At 43.5% G+C, this 23444-nt stretch overlaps 1 protein-coding gene across 2 annotated transcripts in view; it reads left to right on the top strand.

Moving 5' to 3' along the window:
• LOC134965966 (sodium-dependent neutral amino acid transporter B(0)AT2-like) overlaps positions 1–18923 on the top strand; it is a 100449-nt gene extending 81526 nt beyond the window's left edge. For both annotated transcript variants that reach the window (XM_063942402.1, XM_063942403.1), the window contains exons 6-12: positions 779–889; positions 2664–2905; positions 10573–10747; positions 10845–11046; positions 12799–12958; positions 17194–17356; positions 17516–18923. In XM_063942402.1, the coding sequence (XP_063798472.1) occupies positions 779–889; positions 2664–2905; positions 10573–10747; positions 10845–11046; positions 12799–12958; positions 17194–17356; positions 17516–17851 (1389 nt within the window). In that variant the 3' untranslated portion in view covers positions 17852–18923. The remainder of the gene's footprint in view (positions 1–778; positions 890–2663; positions 2906–10572; positions 10748–10844; positions 11047–12798; positions 12959–17193; positions 17357–17515) is intronic.
• Positions 18924–23444: the final 4521 nt, after the last annotated feature.

Raw genomic sequence — 23444 nt, 5'->3', positions numbered from 1 at the left:
AGCGACGAAGGTCCCGGGATTGACGTCAGACATCCGCCCTCCAAACACCTGGACACGCCTGCGTTCACCACGCCTGTAAGACGGTCAGTTGACGCCCCGGAACGCCTTCCGCCTGTCAGTCTTCTTGCGATCGCCGCTGCAATCACTTTTTCAGCTGGCAGCATCGCTGCCCGGCGACGACGCGCGTGCGCAATGCTTCCGCCGCGCATGTGCTGTTCTGACCCGTTCGCCCTGCTGCGACAAACTGCAGCATGCGAACGGGTCGGAATGACCCCCATAGAGAGGACGGCTTCCTGAAAGTAGATTACTCCCTTAAGGAGGATGTGCACTGTGTGCAGTGGGTACTCAGGTCATTATAGAATAAAATATCAGGAGACTTAGAGGGGACAATTTACTAAGCAGTGATAAGAGCGGAGAAGTGAGCCAGTGGAGAAGTTGCTTCATCAACCAATGAGCAGCTCTGTATAATTTTATAGTATGCAAATTATAGATGTTACTTCAGTGCTGATTGGTTGCCATGGGCAACTTCTCCACTGGCGCACTTCTCCGCTCTTATCACTGCTTAGTAAATGTCCCCCTAACTTTATAGCAGCAACGACAGAGCTTTTGTGAAGTGACGGTTCTCTCATCAAGGTTGTTCATGGGTTCAAATCACAATCCCCTTTTTAATGAATATGGCATAGCTATCCAATAGGTGCAGAAATAAATGGAAGTGTCATCACTAATATGGTTATCCTATTTTTGGTTGACTGTAATACATTTTAATTGGGTTTTCCAGGTGATGTATTTTAGCTCTGTCTTCCCCTACATCGTTCTCTTCTGCTTCCTGATCCGTGGGCTGCTATTGGACGGCGCCATAGATGGAATCCGAATTATGTTTACACCAAAGGTATAGTTCTCATCCTCTAGTTATAAGTCCCCTCCATGAGATCTTCTCTTTGTTAGTGTTTTTTTTATTTTATTTTTTTGTTTGTTTTGCCTTAAACTCTACGGCTCAACTTAATTTATTTTTTTATTTAGCAGCTTTTATCGGCACTAACAAATTCATGTGGAAATCAGAAGCGTACATTTATATATAGATAACTGGTAATAATAATGTGTGTGAATACAGATTCAAAAATGTTTCTGTCGTAGATTTTTTCAAGGAATGTCTAAACACAAACTGCAATATGTTTACAGCATACATCAAAGCAAAAAAGAAAATCATTTTGACACAAGAGTTCCATTCAGTGCCACAAAAGATTTTTGTGGAATAAATATCATATATTCGGATATCCCAATCCCACCACTTATTAATGCTTTCTGACTATTTGGAGTAAATTCAGTTAGGTGTGACGCGTCGTTCATCGTGCTATGCAGCGGGACGCCACACGACCCCTTACATCGCTGATGTTTGCTCATTCCCATAGAGGGGCGCACAGGAATCAGCAACAGCTGGGGTTTAGAGGGTACTTTATGTGACAAGTATATGCGCATCCCTGCATTATGGCATATTGGGGCAGCTGTTTCAACCTGGAGAAGGCATTAGGAAGTGATAAATGCAAGGTGATAAACATACCAGCCAATCAGCTCCAATATGTAAATTAACTGTTAGGAACTGATTGGCTGGTGCCTTTATCACCTTGCACATACCTGTATCACTGGTTTATCACTTCCTTATGTCTTCTCCAGGTTAATACATCTACCCTATAGTACCTGAAAATGTCATGTGACCCTCTAGACCAGGCTTTCCCAACCTCAGTCCTCAAGGCATACTAATGTCCAGGTTTTAGTGATATCCAGGCTTCAGCACAGGTGGTTACATCAAAATAACTGAGATATTAATTAAGTCACCTGCGTTCAAGCATGGGTATCACTAAAGCTGGACTGTTAGTTAGCCTTGAGAACTGAGGTTGGGGATTTCTGCTCTAAACTATTAGCATATTATAGTTGGGGAAGTCACCAGAAGTAGGTGGGGCATTTGGACTGACTACCATAGGAGGGAGATCACAGGGAAGGTCTTAGGGCTATATTATGGGGCAGATGTATTAAGCCTGGAGAAGTGATAAAGCAGTGATAAGTGCAAGGTGATAACACACCAGCCAGTCAGCTCCAATATGTAAATTAACAGTTAGGAGCTGATTGGCTGGTGCATTATCACCTTGCACTTACCACTTCTCCATGCTTAATACATATGCCCCATAAAACCTTGTCAGCCGTATTTTTTTAAAGCCCTGCTTAATTACTGTAGTAACACTGGCAATGGGAAAGAATTTAAGTGACCGCTTTGTTTGAAATTTATATTTGACATGGTTGGCATTCTTATATTCGCAGTTGCTGAATTTAGGTCTAGATCTATCAAGACTTGGAGAGAGATGAAGTGGAGCAGTTAACCCACTAATAAGCGTGCAACTGTCAATTTACAGGCTGCGCTAGAAAAGTGACAGTTTGAGTCTGGTTGTCATGAGCAACTTTTCCTCTTTATCTCTCTCCAAGATTTGATCAGTCTCCCCCACAGTGTGGAGTATTTTTCCTGGGTTGGAAGATTTGTGTGAAAGAAGACCCGATGACATGCGGGGTTTAGACCAGTTGCTGCAATGTGATATTCCCATCATGATTGTTGGTATATCTACATCTGGGTGTGGCCCATCGCTGAATTTACGCCAGTATCTTTCTCTTCTCAGCTGGAAATCTGGGGGAACATACAGGTTTGGCGACAGGCAGCCACCCAGGTCTTCTTCGCTCTAGGCTTGGGATTTGGAAGTGTGATCGCCTACTCCAGCTACAATGATCGCTATAATAACTGCCACTTCGATGCTATTCTGGTGTCATTTATCAACTTCATGACCTCCATTCTAGCGACACTGGTCGTCTTCTCTGTCTTGGGATTCCGCGCAAATTTCATTGTGGGAAAATGTGTTGCAGAGTAAGTAGTGTTTCCTTTGACTCTGTACTCCGGTAAAATGAGACTTTTTAGCTATGCCTATATTCTTATTACTTGTGACCGCAATCCGTATTCTGGTTCAGAGAATACATACAATATGATGACACTAATCAGTAGATTTAACTATATTTGTACTGGGATTTATGGGTACCTATAATTTTGCTTTCTATAGGTAAAATACAGATGTGTCCTCCTTCATCGTCGCTGCAGTCATGTTAAACAACCTTTCTAGTTAAGAGTGCATCTTTATGTGCATTTTCCCCCTGAAATTGCATCTTATTCACATTGCTCTGAGAATAAGACGCACAAGCAGACTCTGCTGATTAAATTGATACGCAGCATTCCTATATTCTATGCGCGTTGTGGCTGTATCTGCATAGGACTCTCATCCACTCACTGGTCATCTCCAGATTGGACTACTGTAATCTCCTCCTATCTAGCCTCCCTGACAAACACCTCTCTCCACTCCAATCTATCCTCAGTGCTGCTGCCCGGCTCATTTTCCTCTCCAAACGTACTATGTCCACATCCCCTCTCTTACAAACCCTACACTGGCTTCCCTTCTATATCCAATTCAAGCGCTTCACACTCACAAAGCGATCACCCATTCCTCTTCCATCTACATATCTGACCTTATCTCCCTTTACCCTCTCACCTGCCCTCTTCAATCCGCAAATACACTCTGTCTTTCCTGCCAATTGATTACCTCCTCCTATTCCTGCCTGGCTCTGGTGCTCCCTACCTCTGGAATTCTCTACCTCTCCCTATCAGACTCTCCATCTCTCTACTGAACTTCAAATGGTCCTCAAAACCCACTTCTTCATCAAACCCACCCATCTCTTATTCTAATCTTCTGTTACATGCTTTTTGTCTACCCCATCTGTATCACCCCTGTCTGTCTGCCTCTCCCTTTCAGAATGTAAGCTCTCACGTGCTTTTCCTTCTCTCTCTTAGCCTATCTTCTGTCCCTACGATGGCACCTAACCCTCTTTCTGCCACCTTGATGATTCTTTCAGTGCCATGTCTTCTGATGCAGCAATGTTTATATACCATGTACTTGTACTACTTTGGGGGAGATTCAATTGTTTGAAAAGTCAGTTGGGTGTCTGTTTTTTCCTATCTCATAGACAGGAAAAAACAGACACCCAACCGACTTTTCAAACATTTGAAATCCCCCCCCATTGTCTTGTATTGTTAGTCACTGTTTTCTTGTTTTGCTCATTTATTTATGTACTTTGTTAGGGGCAACCCTTGTTGTGCCATATAAATAAATAATAATATGTTAGTGTTTTTCTGAAAAAACAACCTCTGTAATGTAGCATTTCGTATGCAGATACAGCCGCAGCCGCACACAGGATATACATATACATAGCATTTAAATTAGCACAGTTTGCTTGTGCGTCCTTTTCACAAAGTGATGCGAATAAGATGCATTTTCGAGAAAAAAAGACGCCCAACGCTAGCAGAGCTGGTTGGTAACTGCCGGCTCACTCATGTCAGGCATCTCGCAGTGCATGGCGTATTGAGGCTGGATGTATGAGAACACATCTGTAGGTATCAAGCCTTGGGGACAAATAAAGTGGAGAAGTGGCTCATATCAGCCAATCCGCTTCTCACTCATTTATTTAGGCCAGTCTTTGAAATGTCAGTAGCTGATTGGTTGGTTTGGGCAACTACTCAACTTTATCTCTCTCCAAGGGGATGTGGTGTGATATGACGACGTGGTCATAATGTCAACATTCATTTTGTAGAATGTTACATGTTATGTTAGAACGTTACTATTCTAGGGAAAAGGGGAGTGGGAAAACTACTGCACTAGTATAGTATTGTGTGTTATTTTTCTACAAACCCCATATTATTTTCTATTTCATAAATTTGAATTGGTTATGGGGGTGCTGCCACACACCGTAGTGTTACCAACTTTACAGAACTTGTATACCAAAAAGAAGAAAGGATTGGTCTCGAATGGCGCACAAAAATAATTAAACAATTACCTAAAATATAACTTTTATTCTAGTTTATCTAAAAGGCCTGTAACTGTGAAATATTAAAACCAACATGTAATGACAAGACAAAGTGTATTCATTAAAAACACACGCTGCACTCTGAGTGTCATGCACTGCTCTTCTATTTACTTGATGGGTACAATGACCTCTATATATTTTATGTGTATTTTCTGATATTGTGTGAATAAAAATTTATATCAATATCCGTATTGCAATATGTCTCTGTTTTGTGTCAATTACCAGACTCTCCAGTATATTGTGAGATATTGTGTCACTTATGGAATTTCTGTGTACAAACGCTTAATTACTCTAGGATTTTACTAGCTGCTGGCTGGTGAACCCCTATCTCATATATCACCAGATTTTAATCTGCACGGTGCATATATATAGTGAAAGTTTCAGAGAGTTTATTGTTTATTTCTTATTCCTCAATATCACCCTATGTGATCGCTTAAGATTCCCTATTATCAACTGGTGCTCTCAATCCATGTAGTCAGCACTGTCAATATAAAGGAGAGATGCTGTGTCTCACTGTTGGTATATTCCACCTTTTATTACAGTGAACATAGCTTAGAATCTCGAATTAGATGGTATCCACTTAGTGGGAGTGTATTATTCTCTGAGGTACTGATTGTATCTCTTTAAACTGCACCCTTTTATTGCAGAAAAATAATACTTTATTGTGAGAAATTCATTCAAGGGGATCCACTGCTCTATACATGCAGCTTTAACTTAGAGTAAGCGAGTTGACACATAAATTTGTTTCCAAAATAATCCACTCATTTATTTCTCTCTGGAGATTTGGTTATTTTGGTAACAGATTTGTTGCAATTTTTCTATGTAGAGTCTGCGGGTACATATGATGGTTATTAAGTATCCACCTCCTGCCCTTCCACCTCTGATTAATACACAATTGTTTACAATGTATTCAGAGCAGCTGCGTGCCACTGAATATTATGTGAGGGCAGTAATGGTTTCCTATTCAGTACCAAACAATTCCAGCTTTCTACTCCTATATAATGGTGTCTTATAATATTGTATTCGATCCACTATAAGCTACTGCTGATGGCTGGATGCTTAAAATGCTTGTTAGAGGGCAGTTGTTTGATTATCATATATTCACTATATTGCCATTTACACTGCATTCCCCACACATGCATAGAATTGATTACTAAATAACGTTTGCATCTTTCAGCCAATTAACTGGAGAGAGCCGTGGTTTCATACCCTATCATATTGTATTTGCTATAGGATTGTATGATATACCACGGACACCTCTATATATGCAGTCTATAAATGAGTATATTAGACACTATGTCTCTCTTCTAGTATTGGAATTTCTAAATAGCTGGTTATTTGTGCTGCCGGCTGTTTGGCTCGCCACCCCTCTACATTAGAAGTGCATTAATGGTCACAATCACACTCAGACAAAATACACATATGATTAGCATTAGAAGTGCATTAATGGTCACAATCACACTCAGACAAAATACACATATGATTAGGGCCCTGAAAAAACACTCTGTGAAACGCGCGTCGGCGGTTCACGCTGCACTAGAGTGGAAATAATGCATGCATGCTAATCATACTGTATGTGTATTTTGTCTGAGTGTGATTGTGACCATTAATGCACTTCTAATGCTAATCATATGTGTATTTTGTCTGAGTGTGATTGTGACCATTAATGCACTTCTAATGTAGAGGGGTGGCGAGCCAAACAGCCGGCAGCACAAATAACCAGCTATTTAGAAATTCCAATACTAGAAGAGAGACATAGTGTCTAATATACTCATTTATAGACTGCATATATAGAGGTGTCCGTGGTATATCATACAATCCTATAGCAAATACAATATGATAGGGTATGAAACCACGGCTCTCTCCAGTTAATTGGCTGAAAGATGCAAACGTTATTTAGTAATCAATTCTATGCATGTGTGGGGAATGCAGTGTAAATGGCAATATAGTGAATATATGATAATCAAACAACTGCCCTCTAACAAGCATTTTAAGCATCCAGCCATCAGCAGTAGCTTATAGTGGATCGAATACAATATTATAAGACACCATTATATATGAGTAGAAAGCTGGAATTGTTTGGTACTGAATAGGAAACCATTACTGCCCTCACATAATATTCAGTGGCACGCAGCTTCTCTGAATACATTGTAAACAATTGTGTATTAATCAGAGGTGGAAGGGCAGGAGGTGGATACTTAATAACCATCATATGTACCCGCAGACTCTACATAGAAAAATTGCAACAAATCTGTTACCAAAATAACCAAATCTCCAGAGAGAAATAAATGAGTGGATTATTTTGGAAACAAATTTATGTGTCAACTCGCTTACTCTAAGTTAAAGCTGCATGTATAGAGCAGTGGATCCCCTTGAATGAATTTCTCACAATAAAGTATTATTTTTCTGCAATAAAAGGGTGCAGTTTAAAGAGATACAATCAGTACCTCAGAGAATAATACACTCCCACTAAGTGGATACCATCTAATTCGAGATTCTAAGCTATGTTCACTGTAATAAAAGGTGGAATATACCAACAGTGAGACACAGCATCTCTCCTTTATATTGACAGTGCTGACTACATGGATTGAGAGCACCAGTTGATAATAGGGAATCTTAAGCGATCACATAGGGTGATATTGAGGAATAAGAAATAAACAATAAACTCTCTGAAACTTTCACTATATATATGCACCGTGCAGATTAAAATCTGGTGATATATGAGATAGGGGTTCACCAGCCAGCAGCTAGTAAAATCCTAGAGTAATTAAGCGTTTGTACACAGAAATTCCATAAGTGACACAATATCTCACAATATACTGGAGAGTCTGGTAATTGACACAAAACAGAGACATATTGCAATACGGATATTGATATAAATTTTTATTCACACAATATCAGAAAATACACATAAAATATATAGAGGTCATTGTACCCATCAAGTAAATAGAAGAGCAGTGCATGACACTCAGAGTGCAGCGTGTGTTTTTAATGAATACACTTTGTCTTGTCATTACATGTTGGTTTTAATATTTCACAGTTACAGGCCTTTTAGATAAACTAGAATAAAAGTTATATTTTAGGTAATTGTTTAATTATTTTTGTGCGCCATTCGAGACCAATCCTTTCTTCTTTTTGGTATATATGTTAGAACGTTGACATATAATCCCTGTCCCTGGTGGCCCAGCAGTGACTGACGTGCGGCTTCTGGATCCTGGTCACTTCTGGGTCGAACCTTGGATCATCTGGTAAATATTATTGAACTAATTAACCCCCACACCAGCTCCCCACCCTGCCTGCAGCCTATCCCTCCTGCTCTCAGCCTAACACATTTCTGAGAATGTCGACATGCTGCCTGACAACATTTTAACAGTGTCGATATCATGACTATGGTGTCGACATTTTCACTGTGGACATTGTAAATGTTGACAATTTGGGGCATATTCAATTAGCCGCACAGTTTACACCGTGGCAATTAAATAACCTTTTTGTGCCGTAAATCAGGGCATAACGTGCAAAAAGTCACTGATTCCGCAGAAAATGTGCAATGTATGGATTTCCCCCGGGCGTTAATCCCCCTATGGTGCCTTTTTTCTCACTGAACTGTGCTCCCAACTCCTAAAGGTGCAAGGAACAGTACATCCCCGCTAATTGAATAAGCCCACCGCAGTAATATTTGACTGCATCTTTCTCTAAGGCTGAATACATCCTGTCCTATATATACAGAATATAAGCCATACTATTACCTTGCATTTAATTTCACCATTTTGCCTTTATCGGCCTACATACACCCACAGCTCTATCCAAGCCCCATGCAGTGTCCATCTGTTCTTGAAACTGTGAATGGCTGGGTGTGCTGGGACTTGTAGCTCCATAACTAATGGAGAGCCCCAGGATGCCTAAACCTGGTTTAAAATGACAGTGTTAGGATATCAATCATACTACATGGATGGATAGATAGATAGATAGATAGATACACTGCTCAAAAAAATAAAGGGAACACTAAAATAAAACATCCTAGATCTGAATGAATGAAATATTCTTATTAAATACTTTGTTCTTTACACAGTTGAATGTGCTGACAACAAAATCACACAAAAACTATCAATGGAAATCAAATGTATTAACCCATGGAGGTCTCGATTTGGAGTCACCCTCAATATTAAAGTGGAAAAACACACTACAGGCTGATCCAACTTTGATGTAATGTCCTTAAAACAAGTCAAAATGAGGCTCAGTAGTGTGTGTGGCCTCCACGTGCCTGTATGACCTCCCTACAACGCCTGGGCATGCTCCTGATGAGGTGGCGGATGGTCTCCTGAGGGATCTCCTCCCAGACCTGGACTAAAGCATCCGCCAACTCCTGGACAGTCTGTGGTGCAACGTGGCGTTGGTGGATGGAGTGAGACATGATGTCCCAGATGTGCTCAATTGGATTCAGGTCTGGGGAACGGGCGGGCCAGTCCATAGCATCAATGCCTTTGTCTTGCAGGAACTGCTGACACACTCCAGCCACATGAGGTCTAGCATTGTCTTGCATTAGGAGGAACCAGGGCCAACCGCACCAGCATATGGTCACACAAGGGGTCTGAGGATCTCATCTCGGTACCTAATGGCAGTCAGGCTACCTCTGGCGAGCACATAGTGGGCTGTGCGGCCCCCCAAAGAAATGCCACCCCACACCATTACTAACCCACAGCCAAACCGGTCATGCTAGGGGATGTTGCAGGCAGCAGAACGTTCTCCTTGGCGTCTCCAGACTCTGTCACGTCTGTCACATGTGCTCAGTGAGAACCTGCTTTCATCTGTGAAGAGTACAGGGCGCCAGTGGTGAATTTGCCAATCTTGGTGTTCTCTGGCAACTGCCAAACGTCCTGCACGGTGTTGGGCTGTAAACACAACCCCCACCTGTGGGCGTCGGGCCCTCATACCACCCTCATGGAGTCTGTTTCTGATCGTTGGAGTAGACACATACACATTTGTAGCTTGCTGGAGGTCATTTTGCAGGGCTCTGACAGTGCTCCTCCTGTTCCTCCTTGCACAAAGGCGGAGGTAGCGGTCCTGCTGCTGGGTTGTTGCCCTCCTACGACCTCCTCCACGTCTCCTGATGTACTGGCCTGTCTCCTGGTAGCGCCTCCATGCTCTGGACACTACGCTGACAGACACGGCAAACCTTCTTGCCACAGCTCGCATTGATGTGCCATCCTGAATGAGCTGCACTACCTGAGCCACTTGTGTGGGTTGTAGGGAGGTCATACAGGCACGTGGAGGCCACACACACTACTGAGCCTCATTTTGACTTGTTTTAAGGACATTACATCAAAGTTGGATCAGCCTGTAGTGTGTTTTTCCACTTTATTTTGAGGGTGACTCCAAATCCAGACCTCCATGGGTTAATAAATTTGATTTCCATTGATAATTTTTGTGTGATTCTGTTGTCAGCACATCCAACTATGAAAAGAACATAGTATTTAATAAGAATATTTCATTCACTCAGATCTAGGATGTGTTATTTTAGTGTTCCCTTTATTTTTTTGAGCAGTATATATATATATATATATATATATATATATATCTCAGATACATAACAATCTACCAGTCTTAACCTATCAAATCCCTTTTCAGAAATCTAGAAAAGATCAAGGCTTTGGTGGGCAATGGGATATTGCTAGACAACGCTCTAAACATGGAGAACCTAACTAATGTGGAGTACAGCCAGTGGTACGCAAGAACGGAGCCCATCGTCAACCTGACACACTACGACATTCAAAACTGCCGGGTGGAGGACGAGATGAACAAGGTTGGGAAAATCTTTAGGATCGTTTTAACGTGGTATAATTCTGCAGTTTGCCAATGTCTTTTAACCTATGCGTACCTCCTCCTCCTCATCTTCGCAGGGCGCAGAAGGCACGGGGCTGGCATTCATAGCCTTCACTGAAGCAATGACTCAGTTGCCTGCATCGCCGTTTTGGTCTCTCTTGTTTTTCCTTATGCTGTTGAACTTGGGACTTAGCACTATGTTCGGGAACATGCAAGGAATACTCACCCCGCTGCTGGACAACTTCTCTGCTTTACGCAAGAGGAAAACCATATTCACAAGTAAGGAGGTTTTATGCACCGGTGTCATTTAGAGCATTCATCGCTTGAGCTTTGTCTGTGTTGGCAGAATCCGGGGGGAGATGTTGTGGAGGAGTCTTACGGGTATATTCAATAAGAGTCGGGTCCATTCCGACATGCAGTTGTCGGAATGGACCTGACAACCCCTATTCAATGGACGGCCAAATCCGATTTGGCCGTACCCGGGGTCCTGTCCTGCCGCTGCTGACAGCAGCAGCGGGGGGGAGCTGGGCGGCTGCATGCGGCGGTGGGAGCTTCCAGCGGCTGTCGGCAGAGGGTGATGTCTGTGGCGGCGGGGGGAGGCGCTGCAGGGAGACAGGTGCCTGGACGGTGGTCAGCCGTCAAGGTACCTCTCATCCCCGATCCCCGTAGCCCGCCGCACCGCTCCCCATCTCCTCACCTCAATCCGACTTGTTTTCAAGTCGGATTGAGTTTGTCGGAAACAGGGCTAAAACATGTCAGGTTCGGCCCCATTTCCGACAATGACCGCTGATCGGCGTGCATTCCTACAGCATTCCGACAAGTCGGGTTTCCCGACTTGTCAGAATAAATGGGGCCCTAATGAATAGATCAGAACCCCTTCCGACCTAAAACTGTCAGAAGCTGCCGTGTTTCCGACAAGACGGCAGCTTCTGACAGTTATTGAATATACCCCTTAAGTGGGCTGAGTTTACTTGTGAAAGGTTACCGTCTCAGCTTACGTGTCCATTGTGTGCGACCATAGAGTTAGGAATCAGGACTGCGATGATAGAATGATCTAAGCTGAAAAGAGACTGAATAATGTGGAGTCTGGGCCTGATTCATACAGTAAGAGCAGCTGTGGTCACGTACGCAGATACTGTGCAAAAATATACAAATCTCTGTCGCCAGGAACTATACTGAGATGCTCACGGGGGGCTTTGCAGCTCCAAGCAAATGCGTACATGGGGCCTAATTCAGAGTTGATCGCAGCAGCAAATTTGTTAGCAGTTGGGCAAAACCATGGCCCTCATTCCGAGTTGTTCGCTCGTTGCCGAATTTCGCTATATTGCGATTAGTCGCTTACTGCGCATGCGCAATGTTCGCAGAGCGCATGCGCTTAGTTATTTTACTCAAAAGTCAGGTATTTTACTCACGGCATTACGAGGATTTTTCTTTGTTCTGGTGATCGGAGTGTGATTGACAGGAAGTGGGTGTTTCTGGGCGGAAACTGGCCGTTTTATGGGTGTGTGTGAAAAAACGCTGCCGTTTCTGGGAAAAACGCGGGAGTGGCTGGAGAAACGGGGGAGTGCCTGGGCGAACGCTGGGTGTGTTTGTGACGTCAAACCAGGAACGAAACTGACTGAACTGATCGCAGTGGCAGAGTAAGTGTCGAGCTACTCAGAAACTGCTAAGAAATTTCTCTTCGCAATTTTGCGAATCTTTCGTTCGCAGTTCTGCTAAGCTAAGATACACTCCCAGAGGGCGGCGGCTTAGCGTGTGCAATGCTGCTAAAAGCAGCTAGGGAGCGAACAACTCGGAATGAGGGCCCATGTGCACTGCAGGTGGGGCAGATATAACCTGTGCAGAGAGAGTAAGATTTGGGTGGGGGGTGTTCAAACTGAAATCTAAATTGCAGTGTAAAAATAAAGCAGCAAGTATTTACCCTGCACAGAAAAAATATAACCCACCCAAATCTAACTCTGTGTGTAAATCTGTTTCGTTATTCTCCTTCTATTGTGCTAACAATAATTCCACCTCTTTGTTTGCTTATAGTTATCTGCTGTATAATTGGGCTCTTGTTCGGGTTGCTCTTCGTCCAGCGATCGGGATCCTATTTCGTGGCCATGTTTGATGACTATTCGGCCACTTTGCCTCTCATTATCGTGGTGATATTTGAAAATGTGGCAGTAGCCTGGGTGTACGGAGCCGACAGGTACAGTTTCTTGTAGTCTGTATCATACACAATGTTATAGTGTTGTATTTAAACATCGAAAAAGAGAAATGGTGCTGAAATATCGCTCGTATTACTACTTGGTGAATCCATGACCATACTCCGCCATGTTTGTGATAACCTGTCACTGTTCTGTTGCAGCAGGAGGGGGCTAATTACTAACTTAGGGCTTGATTTATTAAGGATTGCAAATGCAGAGCTTCTCGTGACGCAGAGCTTCTCGTGACGCAGTCATTGGCCTCGCCACACCCGGAATAGGAAAACGGGGGCAACTCTCCCCCTGATTTCCCAAACGCCCCCTGCCGCCATCTCTCCCCGCAAACGCCACTGCCAGTCAATCAGGCAGAGGTGTTCGCATACCTGCGCCGCTATTGCAGGACCCGTTCTGCACATGCGCAGAAAGGGTCCTGCAATAGCGGCGCAGGGGTGCGAACGCCTCTGCCTGATTGACTATCCTTACTGAATCACTCCCTAGGTGTAAACTTTCAGAAACTGGATCTGATAAGTGCAGCACAGGTAAGATGAACGCCCGATTAGTTTCTTTGTGTGACTTTGGGGAAGATGTGTGAAGCAGTGAAAAGAGTACAGAAGTTGCCCGTAGCAACCTAGAATGCACTTGATAAATGCCACCTCAAAACTGATTGGTTGCCATGGGCAACTTCTCCACGGGCCCACTTCTCCACTGTTTTCACTGCTTCATACATTTTCCCCTTTGTGATTAAATGACCCCCTTAGTCTGATACATAAGTTTTCCACCTACTCAGTAATAAAATATGTATGGAAAGAACTTTCAAGGATGAATTTATAAAAGTGTAGTAAGCCGTATGCGCAGAGACAGGCTTAAGTGATGGGTCAGACTGCACAACGAATACCTGAGAGCTTAGTTACCTACTCTCCCACAATCTTCCAGAGACCCCTGAACCACTGTCTCTACCCCCCGGTATCTCCTGGATGACATTTTTAAAGTGTCTCCAATGGAGTATGAGCACAAATTACATTTCTTCTAGATTTACTAAGATTTGACCACTAGGTGGCACTATTGATGGTGGATAACTTCTAATAAATATACTGTAGTAAGTATAGAAAAGATACTAGGTACAGAATAATAATCTGCCCATTGGCTGCACTGGAAATAACAGGAAAAGAGAAGGACTCTTAGGGGTATATTCAATTGGTGTCTGATCCATTCCGACATGCATTTGTCGGAATGGATCCGACAAACCCCTATTCAAATCTCGAGGAGAGTGGGGGGGGAGCCGTGGGGAGATCAGCGGGGGACAGCCGCCGGCAGACGGAGGAGATCAACGCTGCAGAAGGATCTCACACAGTCGCCCGACCTCACGGCAGTGTCCACCCGGCTCCAGCAAGCTGCCGTGAGCGGTGCGGCTGTGTGACATCCTGCTGCAGTGCTGTGCTGTAGCGCTGATTTCCCCTGGCTGCCCGCGGCTGCCCCCCTCTCCCTTCAGCTCTCCCCCCTCTCCCTTCGGCTCTCCTCCTCTGAGTTCACATCTCAGTCCGACATCTTTTTATGTCGGACTGAGATGGTCGATTCACGTGCTTTTCGGCAAGTTGAATTCCTCAACTTGTCGAATATATTGAATAGGTTGGAACCCCTTCCGACCTAAAAAAAAGTTGAAAACTGCCGTCTTTTTTCGACAGACGGCAGCTTTCGACGGCAATTGAATATACTCCTTAGGGGTAACTTTACTAAAGGTTGATTTTCATTTATTTTAAAAATTGTCAGTTGGTAAATGGGGGTTTTAGCCCCTGAAACACAACAATTTGAATTTAATTAAAATTGACCTTCAGTAAATTTATCCCATACAATGTGTTTTTCACATGGTTTAGTGGAATGAACTACAGCAGAATCCGGTTTCGGATATACTGTAGGTCAAAAGAAGTTGAAAGAAAATATTAAATGTTTCCTTTCGATTCAGATTAGTTTAATTTATTGGACTCTCCGTGCCGTCCTTTCCTGTTACTGTATGCGTTACATTACATCCCTCTGTCCTGTGTTCTTTTTCAGCAAGTATGTTATAGTGGTGCGAGGAACAATGGGCGACATTCTCATTGCTGTAATGTGCGTAGAAACATAACGCTTGATGCTACTAGAGAGCCTTGCGGCTAACGGACTCACTCCATATGGATACATTTGTATCCAGTGCACCTCACAGCGCAAAACTGTGTTATACTACCTTAAAAACCTGCTGACGATGCGTTATACGAATCAGTTACAAATCCGCATAACATTAACGCGGATCTCAATGGGAGTTGAGGAGAATTTTATTTGGCAGCGCCATACCTGTTAAAAAGGAGTATTGTATACCTTGCCGGCGGTCGGGATGCTGGTGCTCACATTATTTTACCCCTCCGCTGTCTCCTACCCTATCCTGCCTTGGGGGGGCAGCTAGGACTAAGATTCGGGAGGAGGTGGCTAGGGCTATGAATCGGGAAGTGGCGGCTACGGCTAACTCCCCCTCCCCTCCTCTTAGTGCCTAACCCTAACCCTCCCCGGGCACTAACCCTAAAAGTGACCTCGATACTTTTCAGGGGGCAATCGGGATGCCGGCATCCCGAAGGTAAGGTAAGGTAAATCCAGAAATGTTGAAAATATATAAACACTATCTATGACTATAGAGACGTTTTAGTGTACTCCAAAATACTCTGGACCCCTTATTTTGCTGATACACACGCTGGCTACCATTTTTCCATAGTTTTAAAAGATGCAAAAATCATCCATCTGGCACCATTTGCTGCCTCTGATACTTTGCTTATGGCCACTTACAGCCTCCTACACTGCTTTGCTGTCTTTATACCCCATTTAGACTGACAGTAGCCGGGTCGCACCCAGGAAATTGTACACGGGTGCTTCCCGTGTGCGACCCGGCTTGAGACTCCTTTTAGACTTGCAACCCGATCCGGCATATTGCCGGGTTGGTGATGTCACCGCTGACGCTACCGGAGGCTGTGCTTGGAGATAATCATCAATATATATATATATATATATATATATATATATATACAGTATGGGTAAAAGCAAGTGTTTTCAAAATTTTCTCCACGGACACTCTTCTAAGGCACTGTAAAAAAAAAACAAAAAAAATACAAGGCTGTTTATATAGGGTTGTTTTTGCCACGCTGTGTGTGCAAGCTCTACGACTTTCAGGATAAAGCAATGTATTCTGTGAACGTTACAGGAGAATAAGTAGAAAACACACTTTAGCTGCCAGTACGTAACCTCAGACAGGAGTTTCTGCTTGCAGATACAGTTACAGTACTGAAAACACTGCTCCTTTTTGTGCTTGCACCACTACAAGGTGAAGATGATTGCACAGTAACGTAGCTTCAAGGGCTTCAGTATGATTTACCGACGGACACAGTACTAACGGCCAGGATCCCAACAGCCATTGACCGACAGTCAAAATACCGACACGGTCACAATACCGTCATTCATTATGCTGACAAGTTCAAAATGCAGACCGTCAGAATACCGTCACTAAGAAATGCCGACATGTCAAAATACCGACATGAGTTTTTCTGTTTTTTTGTGTGTCAATAATGACATAGGACACCACCGTGTAAGAGTGCCGCGGCCCCTCGCAGCTTTCGGGCACGGTGCCTCTCTGCTTTCGGCACACTATTATATTCCCCTCCAGGTCCACTGGGATGGTAAAGTGTGAGCAAGTCTGTGTTTGGGCAGAAATTCCTTAAAAACGCATGTCTGCATTTTGACATGTCTGCATTTCATGTGCCGGTATTCTGCCTATGTCGGCATTTTGAACATATCTGCATTTTGACAGTCGGTCAATGGCAGTCGGGATTATGACCATCGGTAAATCAACTGCTACCCGCTGCAAGGCAACTATAGAACCTCATGGCATTCGCTAAGATTAGATAATATGGAATCAACTATCAAACTTTAGGAAATTAAGGCCCAGATTTATCAAGCCTTGGAGAGTGATAAGTAGCACGGTGATGAAGTACTAACCAACCAGATCCTGTAATTTTTCAAACACAGCCTGTGACATGGACGTTAGGAGCTGATTGGCTGGTACTTTATCACTGTGCTATTTATCACTCTCCAAGGCTTGATAAATGGGGGCCTAAATATAATGTTCAAAACAGTCTTATTATATTTTGACGTTGTTTCTTTTCAGAATTTGAATGAAATTTGTTGCCAAGTAATCTCGATTTTTATTTCTGCAATTTGTGTCCAGGTTTATGATTGACATTGAAGGAATGTTGGGCTATCCTCCGTGGAGAGTGTACAAATATATGTGGAAGTACGTCAGTATCCTGGCCATGATTGGGCTCTTGCTTGCCAGTCTGATCAGGATGTGCATTGAAGACCCTGTGTACCAGGCTTGGAATAGTGAAACGGTATGTCGGAGAGCCGCTGTACTTCTCTGCTCTCTAAAATGTTTAAGAGATCTGATTGGTCCACCCCTTACGTGCTCTAATGGTTTGAAAAGGTTATTTTGGTGAGTTACTACTAAGATGGATTGTATTTACTCCTCGTCTGTTTTCTTTGTTTTTTAGGCAGTAGAAGAAAAATTGAAGTATCCACCGTGGGCTCTAGGCCTCTTAATCACCTTGATCATCTTGGCCGCCTTGCCCATCCCGCTTGTGTTCCTAAAGCAGACTCTACAAGACTGGCTACAGAAACGGACGACGAAAGCATTTGGCCAGTGCGAATATAGCCAGGGCTGCACGGTAGATGAAGTTTTGGAACCCACGGAAGAGGGTCTTCCAAGGTGTGGCAACGGCTACTTGCACGTGGAGATGGTAGACCTGGCAGAGAGGGGCAAACTTCTTTCCAATGGAGAAGAAATAGATGACGCAGAGGAGGACGCTGACAACAACGTAACAGGCTGAATGAATGAGAATATTCAAGGGATTAGAAATGTATTGAGATTTGCCAAAAGGTCACCAAAGCACCTTCAGATCATCTCCAAACATTCAAATGTTGCCAAGTAGACAAATAGACTTAGTCTTCCAGGATTGTTGATCAAATTCCATAACCTGGTAGTAAAGGCTGGATGCCTATTTGTGCCACCGTGAAACAATACTGTGCCAAGCCTACTTCCTCCAGTATTTTCTGTTCCTACCTCTTTCACCGACTTCTCATGGAACAATGATAAAGTTTTTCCAAACTTTTTTTAATCCTCTAAATTATAAGAAACAGGACTTTGGGAAAGATGAAACTCATGAAAAGTGAACTCACAAGGGAAAAAATTGTGTCGGCATCAATCACTCAGCACTTTTCACGTGTAGGTCACAAATTGGGTGATTCTGTGCCCGATACACATGGGTGACTGTTGGAGCAGATGGGGTTCCGGCAACCTGAAGACCACCTGTAGGTATTACCATTGTAGTTTGGCTGGACCCAATTCTGTTCTTTAATGCTGGAATGTAGTTACTGAGTCTTTAAGGAAGGGACCTACCTGTTACACAACTTACCTATTGCACAATGTGTAGTATATATGTATATTATTATTTTTTTAATTGGAGAAAAAATATATGGATTACGTTGAAATAATCTTTTCCAAATGCTTGAAAGATACTGTACTTAGTTTCTGAGACTGAAGAACAACAAGCTCACAAATCAAAGCTGTTTCTCAGAACGGAAGATTGCGGTACACACAGGTAAACCGTCTACCTGTTCTGTTCAGGTGGGCCTGTAAATATTATTTATGGCTTTCTGCGTGCTTGGTCATTTTGGATTAGATGTAGATATTTTATAGAAAAAGTATTTCTTAATTTGTTTCATGTCACTCAGTGAGTATATATATATATATTTTATGCAGGGCTAGCGTTTATTATTATAATTATTATTATGTTTTGTTGCTGCTTTCAAGTGCTAACTTTTATTGTCATGTGTAGCATGAACGATCATCTTGGTTCTGTGAAAATCATGTTCAAACATTAAAGAGAACTGACTGTTAAATGAGACCATTTCATTTACATTGTACATCATTTATATTTCTTCATATATAACTGAGGAAAGTATAATGTCTAGATGCAACAATAATTTGCACAAAAATGTGTTTTTATTTACTGTTTTATTGTTAAAATGTCTACACATTGCAGCTACAGATATTGGGGTATGTTCAGTTGAAGTCGAAACCTGAGTGGACGCTTCCGTGAGCAGCGGCTGTGATGCGGGAGCAGAGAATGGGGAGAGGCAGAGACGGGGGGGGGGGGGGGGGAGCCGCGCTACAGCAGCGGTTATGTAGCCGGTGCTGTCCCCCGTCTGCCCGCGGCTCTCCCCCCTTCTCAGCTACAGCATCTCAATTCGGCCTTTTTTAAAGTCGAATTGAGATTGCATTGAATAGCGCAGGTCGGATCCATTCCGATAAATGAATGTAGGAATGGATCTAACTTCAATTGAATATACCCCATTATCTCTAGAAGTCTCATTGGTTGGTTGGTTGGTTGTTTTTTTATCACAGCGATGCATATTAAAATGTCATTGGGGGTAATTCAGAGTTGATCGCAGCAGCAAATTTGTTAGCAGTTGGGCAAAACAATGTGCACTGCAGGTGGGGCAGATATAACATGTGCAGAGAGTTTGATTTGGGTGGGTTATTTTGTTTCTGTGCAGGGTAAATACTGGCTGCTTCATTTTTACACTGCAATTTAGATTTCAGTTTGAACACACCCCACCCAAATCTAACTCTCTCTGCACATGTTACATCTGCCCCACCTGCAGTGCACATAGTTTTGCCCAACTGCTAACAAATTTGCTGCTGCGATCAACTCTGAATTAGGCCCATTGTCCTAGGTATCCTAAGTCACTTTAAATGAGGGGAGGTAGCAGCTGATGCCGTGAGAGTGACCGCTGCACAGTGCTCTTGTAGATATACGGTAGACCTACACAAGCAGAAATTTCAAAAGAAAAAAGTGCAGAGGACTAAATGAAGTTGATGTTTTCTTTTTTTAGTCCTGATCCAGGACACTATGCTATACTTGAAAGCATAGAACAGAATTATCCAACATTTATTTTAGTGTCCAGTTAACACACTTACTCAAAATCAAAGTTTTGCAATATTTGTATTAATTGACATTGAAAGAACATTTGGGAGTGTGAAATAAGTTCCATCTTTCACAAATAAATTGTTATAATTCAGCACTTACTGTAGTGGATATTGGCATGTGTTCACAAGTCAGAGGGGTCAGTCCAATTAAATGCAAAGGGTGTGAGTTTCCGCTGCAGCAACATTTCACATTGGTTTTGCATCATGGCTCCTATAAGGTTCTCTCATGGAACATCAAGGTACAAGCCTACTTTTTTTGGTCTTCGGAAACATCTCTGCAAATAAGAATTGTGCTTAGGGCAGAAAGCTCTAAAGAGACACATTCAGCAAAATTATAAGTGTCACAATCCCCAACATCTACCACTGTAGGACCAACCCATTCGTTAAATTAAAATTTCTATTTTTCTCCTAAAATACTGTTTTGTTTAGTATAATTAATATAACTAGTGAGAGGGGGTGGGTGGCATTGGTATTATATTGCTATATTATGTGCTGCTGGTGCTTTTGTGTTTATTAAAGGTTTTGTTTTTGCCTTTTCTCTGACGTCCTAGTGGATGCTGGGAACTCCGTAAGGACCATGGGGAATAGCGGGCTCCGAAGGAGGCTGGGCACTCTAGAAAGATTTATGACTACCTGGTGTGCACTGGCTCCACCCACTATGACCCTCCTCCAAGCCTCAGTTAGATTTTGTGCCCGGCCGAGGTTGGATGCACACTAGGGGCTCTCCTGAGCCTTTAGAAAGAAAGATAGAAATTAGGTTTTTTATTTTCAGTGAGACCTGCTGGCAACAGGCTCACTGCAGCGAGGGACTAAGGGGAGAAGAAGCGAACCTGCCTGCTTGCAGCCAGCTTGGGCTTCTTAGGCTACTGGACACCATTAGCTCCAGAGGGATCGACCGCAGGCCCAGTCCTTGGTGTTCGGTCCCGGAGCCGCGCCGCCGTCCCCCTTACAGAGCCAGAAGCAAGAAGAGGTCCGGAAAATCGGCGGCAGAAGACATCAGTCTTCACCAAGGTAGCGCACAGCACTGCAGCTGTGCGCCATTGCTCCTCACACACACTTCACACTCCGGTCACTGAGGGTGCAGGGCGCTGGGGGGGGGGCGCTCTGAGAAGCAATAATAACACCTTGGCTGGCAAAAATACCACAATATATAGCCCCAAAGGCTATATATGTGGAAAATACCCCTGCCAGAATATAGGAAAAAGCGGGAGAATAGTCCGCGGAAAAGGGGCGGAGCTATCTCCCTCAGCACACTGGCGCCATTTCTCCTTCACAGATCCGCTGGAAGGAAGCTCCCTGGCTCTCCCCTGCAGTCTACACTACAGAAAAGGGTAAAAAAGAGAGGGGGGGCACTAAATTTAGGCGCAGTATACAATTATATAGAAAAAGCAGCTATAGGGGACATAACTCAGTTAGTCCCTGCATTATATAGCGCTCTGGTGTGTGCTGGCATACTCTCACTCTGTCCCCCCAAAGGGCTTTTGTGGGTCCTGTCCTCTGTTGGAGCATTCCCCGTGTGTGTGCGGTGTGTCGGTACGGCTGTGTCGACATGTTTGATGAGGATAATGATGTGGAGACGGAGCAGATGCCTTTAGAAGGGATGTCACCCCCTGCGGGGCAGACACCTGAGTGGTTGAACTTATGGAAAGAAATGAGTGCACGTATGGACTCCTTACATAAGAAATTTGACGACATGCCAAATGTGGGACAGCCGACTTCTCAGCTCGTGCCTGTCCAGGCGTCGCACAGGTCATCAGGGGCTCTAAAACGCCCGCTACCTCAGACCGCAGACCCAGATGTCGACACTGATACTGACACCAGTGTCGACGACGATGAGTCTAACCTGATGCCCACTAAGGCCATTCACTGCATGATTGAGGCAATGAAAGAGGTGTTACACATTTCTGATATAAATACAGGTACCACTAAAAAGAGTATTATGTTTGGGGAGAAAAAACTACCCGTAGTTTTTCCCCCATCAGATGAATTAAATGAAGTGTGTGAAGAAGCGTGGGCTTTCCCTGATAAAAAATTGGTAATTCCTAAGAAGGTACTAATGGCGTTCCCTTTCCCGCCAGAGGATAGGCCACGTTGGGAAACACCTCCTAAGGTGGATAAAGCACTCACACGTTTGTCTAAAAAGGTGGCACTACCGTCTCCGGATACGGCCGCCCTCAAGGAGAACCTGCTGATAGAAAGCAGGAGGCGATCCTGAAGTCTGTATATACTTTATATAACTAATATTTTCATACATCTATTTAATTTTAAAAGTAAGAAATAATTATTAATTACAAGCGGTACCAGTTATAATTAATTCTTTACCTTTTAATAGCAAAAAAAACCAAACACATGGTTGCCACCAAAAAAATGAGGTCACTTCCACCGGAAGTTCCTGTTACTTTTAATATAAATAAACCTAATAAAATCAATTCTTTTTACTTCACTCCTCGAAAAAGTGCATTAAAGTGCATGAAACGCGTTGGAGATCATCATTTACACCCTGAAGAGGAGAATCCATCAACAGCCGCAACACAAGCAGAACCCGCTGCAGCTTCAGCCGACACCGGCATTACGCCGGAGTACATCTCGGAGGACACAGCAGGACACGGGAACGCTGCCAGCCCTGGACTCAGCGGTACTCGGAAGCACCGCTAACATTACCAACCACCATCAGCCGCGGACGAACAACACCAGAGCCGCAGTGCTCACAGCGGCGTCCAGCGGCTTCTCAACTGGCACCCGGCGGTTCCTGCAATCAGTGAGCTCCACGGCACTGAAGTGTAGCACAGGGAAAGGTAGGAACTCATGGACATTCAGCAGCAATAAAGTGTTGCCGGCTACCTCCTCTTCCACATTCACTCAAAAGAGTGTAAACATTTTATTAATAATAATTTTTTCTTTTTTACAGGTACCGCTTTAGTTTTACATTTACATCTTTTATTATATTAACATTATATTATACATCCCCAGCGCTTTCTTTTAAACATCATAAAAATCCAATCCAAGAAAGCAGCTCAATCTTTTAGCGCAGGCAATTAAATACATCTGTATATACACACTCAGGCATTATACTTAGGCCAGCTATTGCGTCAGCTTGGATGTGCAGTGCTGCCGCTGCGTGGTTAGATAAACTGTCAGAAAATATTGACACATTAGACAGAGACACGATCCTGTTAACCATAGACCATATCAGAGACTCAGTCTTATATATGAGAGATGCACAGAGGGAAATCTGCCGACTGGCATCTAAAGTAAGTGCATTGTCCATTTCTGCTAGGAGAGGCTTATGGACTCGCCAGTGGACAGGAGATGCAGATTCTAAAAGGCACATGGAAGTGTTGCCATATAAGGGTGAGGAATTATTTGGGGATGGTCTCTCGGACCTAGTTTCCACAGCAACGTCTGGGAAGTCAGCATTTTTACCCCATGTC

This window comes from Pseudophryne corroboree, chromosome 10 (assembly GCF_028390025.1).
Source record: "Pseudophryne corroboree isolate aPseCor3 chromosome 10, aPseCor3.hap2, whole genome shotgun sequence".
NCBI lineage: Eukaryota > Metazoa > Chordata > Amphibia > Anura > Myobatrachidae > Pseudophryne > Pseudophryne corroboree.
This window is presented reverse-complemented; position numbering and strand designations above follow the sequence as displayed.